This window comes from Sprattus sprattus, assembly GCF_963457725.1.
Source record: "Sprattus sprattus genome assembly, chromosome: 2".
NCBI lineage: Eukaryota > Metazoa > Chordata > Actinopteri > Clupeiformes > Clupeidae > Sprattus > Sprattus sprattus.
In genome coordinates this window covers 67369411-67376910 of record NC_137921.1, presented here as the reverse complement: position 1 = coordinate 67376910, position 7500 = coordinate 67369411, and the positions used below count along the sequence as shown (strand labels likewise).

General features: G+C 44.6%; 1 protein-coding gene across 1 annotated transcript in view; it reads right to left on the bottom strand.

Moving 5' to 3' along the window:
- The window catches only part of rhoj (ras homolog family member J), a 21105-nt gene that overhangs the window by 3952 nt on the left and 9653 nt on the right, over positions 1-7500 (bottom strand). Inside the window, exon 2 of the mRNA XM_080860784.1 lies at positions 3543-3601. Coding sequence (XP_080716910.1) covers positions 3543-3601 — 59 coding nt within the window. The remainder of the gene's footprint in view (positions 1-3542; positions 3602-7500) is intronic.

Sequence of the window (7500 nt, the reverse complement as noted above, 5' to 3'; positions counted from 1 at the left end):
TAGTTATGTAATAGTTAGTAATTACTTGAGCACACCATATCATTTATTACTGTAATAAGCACACTAATAAGTAATGAGTTATATTAAGAGCGGTCAGTAACATTGAGAAAGGACTCCTTGGCCTAGTCTCATCCCACACTGTATGCTGCCCTTAAAACCACACCAGTCGCTCTCTCATGTGTGTGTGAGGGGGATTTCGTTGTTTGCCAGACAACTTGGCACAACCTTGAGCCACCATGTATGCTTGTCCTCAGGAGGAACCACTTGAACGGAACCAATATTAGCTCAGGGCCGACATGCTGACTGGTGAGGACACATGAATGCTTTATTCTCTTGGTCTTCCTCTTGTTTACAACCTTTATCACACAAGTGCAAAAAACACTTCTGTGGGCCAACACATTTTATTTGGAGTGATCCCTTCAATAGGGTGAAATTGACTGTCATAGGGTCTTATGTAATAATGTATATCATAATCATAACACTAGTCATGCTTCTTCTATGTTCCTTAAAAGTACTGCTTTTCAGCAAAGCTAACCAGTGAGTAATCCAAGATAAATAAACGATATCAATAAAACGAATGCACCAGTTTCTAACAATTTGGACCTAGTTCCCACTACAGTATAACAACAGCGTATTCTCTGCCTACAAGGCAAGAAGACTAGACTAAGAGAAATCTAGTCGACTGTGTCGATATAAATAAATGTCTGGAAGGGGGCCAGCGTTGTCTTGTTAAACTTCCCTTGTGAGTCTTTTCACTCTGAGGTCCACAGAAAGGATATATGGGGTGTGGGGAAGGAAACGGAGTGTAGGGAAGGGAGGACCCCAAAGAGGGATGATCGATCGGCGGGCTGGTTGGCCCAGTGATTGTTTAAAAGAGACAGAGAACAGCTGCAGACAGACACGTTAGCATTAATAGATTGCTGAGCAGCCACTCTTGGTTATGCAACAGAGATATATGCTGCGCTGTACAAACTGCCTTTGACTATTACTTTAAACGACAAGGTGCATTAAAGGGGCACTGCTACCAATTTGGGCTATTAATGCACAGGCTAACATCTGCTAGCTGGCTGGCTATCCACTTTAGGTTACTACTTGTAACTTTAATTGAATATCTACCAGGCGACTAAAAAAAAAATAAAAACAGCTAGCCAATTAGAATAAGATGAAACGTATTACTATTTGTGCTCTACCATGGTTTCAATGAGAGCTTTAAGGACCGAAAACCTGACTTTGCTACCAAAAGGGTGTGACATATGGTACCATAAGGGCTTAAATTCACGGTAATCTTAGGGGCTGATGCTATGTTTTTACATTCACTCACTGAGCCTCCATGTGTCAATGACACGTAGTGCAATACTGACTTTAGATTAAAAAACTCACATTTTGACATTTGCTAGTTTTATGTGTGATTTAAATGAGACTCAAGGTGTCGTTAAACTGAAGCATGGTGTTGAATATTCCTTATACGCTGCTGTCGAGCGTATTTCACTTTAATTGTTGTGGGGTGGGGGCCCATTGAAATAGCTTTGTCCTCGGCTCAAGCATCATGCACACAGGCCCGCTAACAATGTATCTGCATCTGAATCCGCCAGGTCCAGATTGCCATACACTACACTATGTGGCACGAGAGGCAGATGATTATTTGATCAGTATTCTTCCAACAATTGGCTTTTAGGGAGAGCTGTCTGACTATGACATTACACTCATACACACTCAGAGCAGATGAGTTGATAGATTACGACCATTTAGTCTTTAAGTGTACAGAGCTTTACAAATTGGTGCTACTGTGACGTGTGAGTCACAGTAGCACCAATTTGACTGTGAGTGGTCTACCACTTCCCCCGCCCACATCTTCCTACAGGTCGGGGATCGAACCGGCCACCCTACGGTTTCTGGCCTGAAACCCTAACCAGTAGGCCACGGCAGCAGCAATATAGAGTAACATAATAAGGGATACGTTTTGACCTAAGCCGTCTTGAACACTGAGGGATCCTGCTGAAAGGCTCCTGCCACTTCATGAACAACAAATGAAAAGCCGTTAACTAAATAAGGTTGTGGTACCTTTATGACCATCATGATCATATGTATGTCATGATACAAGCAATGTCTTACTTTCTATCAATGACTAACAGTGTCAGCTCACCATTACTGCTGATTGTCAGAATCGCTCTCATAATTTTACATGCAAGTGGTGATATTATCAGGCCTGCTCGGAACAATAACAATACAATTGACACAACAATAATCATGCAAACTTTAAATAATAATTGTAATTATACAGCACATTTCTGGCAAAGTTCCAATGTGCTTTAAAGAATGCATACAAACAGTAAGACAACAACGAATATATTAAAAAAAATAATAAAAAGGGGAAATTCACATGGATGTCACATAACACAGAGGATGCTTGACTAGTTTTGTGGTGCGTTCCATTTACCTCGGAAGTTGGGAATGACGTAACACCCAAATGTACCGCGTTCCAGTTAAAAAACGGAAAACAAATGCAATACCAATTGCTGGGTTGGTGAGGTTTGTTTCGACTGTCCAGATTGGAATTCCGACTTCAGGGCATGTTCCTGTTGAAACTTCCAACTCGGAACTGGGAAATTTTGACTTCAAAGTACAACTGGAACGCACCATCATGCCAATATATGGCATTTGCTACGATGTCTTACAGTGAGAAAAGCGTTTCAACATGTTTTGAGGCAGAATGCCTCGGTTGTTCATCATCTATGTGTACCTATGAGCAGTAGTGTTGAGAGGGAGAGAGAGAGAGAGAGTGTGTGTGTGTGAGAGAGAGAGAGGGAGTGGGTGTGAGAGAGAGAGAGAGAGAGAGAGAGAGAGAGAGAGAGAGAGAGAGAGAGAGAGAGAGAGAGAGTGTGTGCCTAGGTTGTCCATCATCTATGTGTACCTATGAGCAGTAGTGTTGAGAGGGAGAGAGAGAGAGAGAGTGTGTGTGTGTGAGAGAGAGAGAGGGAGTGGGTGTGAGAGAGAGAGAGAGAGAGAGAGAGAGAGAGAGAGAGAGAGAGTGTGTGCCTCGGTTGTCCATCATCTATGTGTACCTATGAGCAGTAGTGTTGAGAGGGAGAGAGAGAGAAAGAGTGTGTGTGTGTGAGAGAGAGGGAGTGGGTGTGAGAGAGAGAGAGAGAGAGAGAGAGAGAGAGTGTGTGCCTCGGTTGTTCATCATCTATGTGTACCTATGAGCAGTAGTGTTGAGAGGGAGAGAGAGAGAGAGAGTGTGTGTGTGTGTGAGAGAGAGAGAGGGAGTGGGTGTGAGAGAGAGAGAGAGAGAGAGAGAGAGAGAGAGAGAGTGAGTGTGTGCCTAGGTTGTCCATCATCTATGTGTACCTATGAGCAGTAGTGTTGAGATGGAGAGAGAGAGAGAGAGAGAGAGAGAGAGAGAGAGAGAGTGTGTGTGTGTGTGTGAGAGAGAGAGAGGGAGTGTGTGTGAGAGAGAGAGAGTGTGTGTGTGTGTGTGTGTGTGTGTGTGTGTGTGTGTGTGTGCGTCATCTATGTGTACCTATGAGCAGTAGTGTCTTTACCTGTCCTGCAGTGTCATACAGTGCCAGCAGATGTTGCCTCCCAGATACAGTCACATTCACTGCAAGAGAGAGAGGGAGAGAGAGGGCGAGAGAGGGAGAGAGAGAGAGAGAGATTGTGTGTGTGTGTGTGTGTGTGTGTAAGAGAGAGAGGGAGTGTGTGTGTGAGAGAGAGAGAGTGTGTGTGTGTGTGTGTGTGTGTGTGAGAGAGAGAGAGAGAGAGAGAGAGAGAGAGAGAGAGAGAGAGAGAGAGAGTGTGTGTGTGTGTGTGTGTGTGTGTGTGTGTGTGTGTGTGAGAGAGAGAAAGAGAGAGAGAGAGAGGGGAAATGTTAAAAATGCCTTTTTCACAAGTTTTTCAATAAGTGTGTCAAGTCAATAAAACAGCATGGCAGTCTGAGGATACTTAATCGGAGCTGCTGTATGCCAGCATCATTTGCAATACTCAGGCTAAAGCTCTGCATGATCTGACAGCTAATTCAAAACATTTACAAGTCTCCACAGGGCTCAAACATATGTGATTGAAGCTTGAACAGCTTGGCTGCATTATAAAGTAAGAAAACTGGTAAAGGCATCCCAGCTGACCAATTACTCTGCCTTTAACTGGAATGAATGGTCTTCTAGTCTTGTGGAGATTAGCCAGTGTTGCTAATGTTAATGTAATCGTAATCATGAGATTGATCTCAAGCACAGTCATACAAGCTAGTGTTTTCACTTCCAGCCCTACTGTAACACTCACTGAAACAGGAGTAGGATGTATTGACTGGGTCGAGGGGAGGGGAGGTTAAACCTGAGGCTAACACTCACAGGCCAACTCCACTCCACACAACAAACAGGGTCTGCTTTGTATTGGAGAAGCTGTTGACATTAAGCAGGAAGACAAACACTCACACACAAGACTACAGGATGGTGTGTGTGTGTGTGTGCGTTTGTGTGCGTTTGTGTGTGTCTGTGTGTGTGTGTGTGTGTGTGTGTGTGTGTGTGTGTGTCTGAAAAACTTGAAGGAGCGTGTATTGTTGTTCCTGTGTTGACAGAGCCCAGAGGAAAAGAGCTCTTCCATCTATAGCCCGGGAATGATGCCGTTGCACACGTGCACAACTCCGCCGCACGTCAACAGGCTTCGTCTGCTTCCTGACTTTGGCTTCTACACACCAGCCAGCCAGCTGCAGTCGCAGACCAGGCCTCGCAACCGCTTCTTGGCTTAACCTGCACTTAAGCAGTAACAGGCCCGCACTTCTTTTTCTTTCTATGTCGTTTTCAATTTTTTTGAAAAAAATAAGCAGTATTTATTGTTACACCAGGTTTTTAATGCTCTTAGCTTGCTTGTTCTCTCCCTTGTACATAACTTTGGACAAAAGCGTCTGCTAAATGACTAAATGTAAATATAAATGTTCCATTAGGTGCAGCCTCCGTTCCATTAGAGCCAGATGTATGACAGTTAGTGATGGCGGTAACAGTCCTAATACACTGCTGAGGAACTCCACCCAGGGAATGACAGAGGAGATAGTTTCTGCAGTGTGAATGCAGACTAAAATGTTTACAATGAATAGTGCAGTGAAATGCAGACAACTTTCTGTGGCCTAAAAAAGTGCCTTGAACCTGATGAGGATCCTGTCGTAGGAGTTGGCCTTGTGTGTCTAGAAACAACCATAGAAGTGTACGGACTAACACGCTAACATATATGTGCTGGGAATCGTAAATGTCCCATCTTTATGTCATATGACGATGAAGGTGATTAGTGTCTCACTGAGTCCCACAGCCTCTCTCATACTTCAGTGTGCTATTGAGTTTCTCATTCCTCAACCTACCCCTCCTGTTCCTCCTCCTAACGTATGCTTCAAGCACAGTAATTTCTTAAAATTGAAACAAATCCCCCCCCCCCCCCCCTCTCCCGTACCCCCCCATCTTAAAGCTCCTCCTGTGTGGGAAACTGCTGATGTCGTCGCTAATTTTAGCTAACATTTAGCTAACATGCTTCTGCCAAGCATCACGGACTGAAACCAAGTTGATGGGGTGCCAACACCTCGGGCCAGGCCAGAAGCAGAGGACACATGTCAGGCAGGGTCTGAAGGTGCCCCTCGGGGTCAGATTCTGTTTCCTCTCTGGTGAGGTGGGGCACAGTGGCCTGGTAGGTGTGTGTGTGTGTGTGTGTGTGTGTGTGTGTGTGTTTGTGTGTGTGTGTGTGTGTGTGTGTTTGTGTGTGTGTGTGTGTGTGTGTGTGTGTGTGTTTTTGTGTGTTTGTGTGTGTGTGTGTGTGTGTGTGTGTGTGTGTGTGTGTGTGTGTGTTTGTGTGTTTGTGTGTGTGTGTGTGTGTGTGTGTGTGTGTGTGTGTGTGTGTGTGTGTGTGACCTGGTAGGGGACGAGTGTCATATGAGCCCTGTGGAGGGACACAAAGCTTTGTGATTTGTTACGCTTTGAAGAAACCTCCTTAGGAGAGAGAGAGAGAGAAAGAGTGTGACATGGCCCCTGAGTGCAATGTCGCTAGGCTTTCCTGTCGTAACCCATCAGCTGTTTCTGACAGGCTTCTTTTACAAGCAAGTGCTCTCCTCTCCTCTTCTCTGGGGGGGGGGGGCTCAGCTAAATAAGGACTAACCACTTGGGCCGCTTACTCAGTCTCGATCTCTCTCGCTTCATCTAATCTCAGTCTGCATAAAAACTCCTCCTTCTGCTGAGCCACACTGCAGCCCACCCTGTGATGAGCCCTGGTATGAGCCCTGGTATGGGGTATATCCAGGGTGCGATTTGCCGGGGGGGATGGTGGGGATTTACCCCCCCTCTGGTTTTTACATCCCCACCTCAGCTGGATGAATTTCATACATGGGGGGGATAACCCTCAATTATTAAAAAAACAATGAAAAAACAGACAGGTTCTGACAGCGTTTTCATACACTTGCTTACATCGCTGGCAATAACTAATTGTTCATCTTACCCGAACTGTCGGCATCCTCAGAATTCACGAACGTCCCCATGCACATAAACACATGTATACATTGTAACAATAACATTACAAACACGGAAATGAGCAAAGCCAGCTAATTAGGCTACTGTACAATGAATATGAAAATATTTGTTCACTGAATTAGCGAGTTCTGTCCAAAACAGTTGCATTTCAGTTTCAAAGTTTAAGTTTCGGTTTCAGTATTTCAACGTGAATGAAAGGGAGCACAATAACTGAGCGCCTAGCAGCGATTATCATATCATAGACATATGATGCATGTATATGAAGAGAATTAGGCCTATGTATTGCTTGTTTTTTTTCCATGTTAAAAAAAAAAAAAAAAACATCCCCCCCTCTGGTTTTTGGACAAATCGCACCCTGGGTATATCCAACCGTGAATTAAAGCAACAGTATCTTTCTTTTTGTCTTTTGGGGTATGTTTTTTGTGAAGAAACTACAAAAACTACTTTTGATTGTATATGGTCATTTAAAGGATCAACACGCCTGTCCGAACTATCTGCCCAGTCAATTCACTATGTAGATTTGTTTCCTGAGTTAATGTAAGAACAGCTTTTCACAGCAAAACGCTGTCAACAATATTTCCAAAGTACATCAGTTAGTAAGCCAGCTAGCTTTTATCCATGCCTGCAGTACTGTTGTTGATATTGTTGACAGGAAAGAGAGACATATACACAATGTGTGAGTTAGATGTTGACTGTGAGGAGGAGAGAGACAGAAATGAAAGCAGGGAAAAACACAGATATACACACATACGAGAGACGGAGTGACAGAGAAAGAAAGGCAAGAGAAAGAGAGAGAGAGAAAGAAAGGAAGGAAATGAGTGAGACGGACGGAGACAGAGGAAAATCCCCTCAGCCGTGATGGAGTGCAGCAGCAGAGGGTGGGGCCCCAGAGGATTTAGAGAGGCGCACTGGAGGCCCTCAGCTGTTACGTCCGGTCAGCTGCCTCTCACCATGGGGCCGAACACAGCCCTCCAGCTCCTCTTCCTCTCTCTTTCTCCCTCTC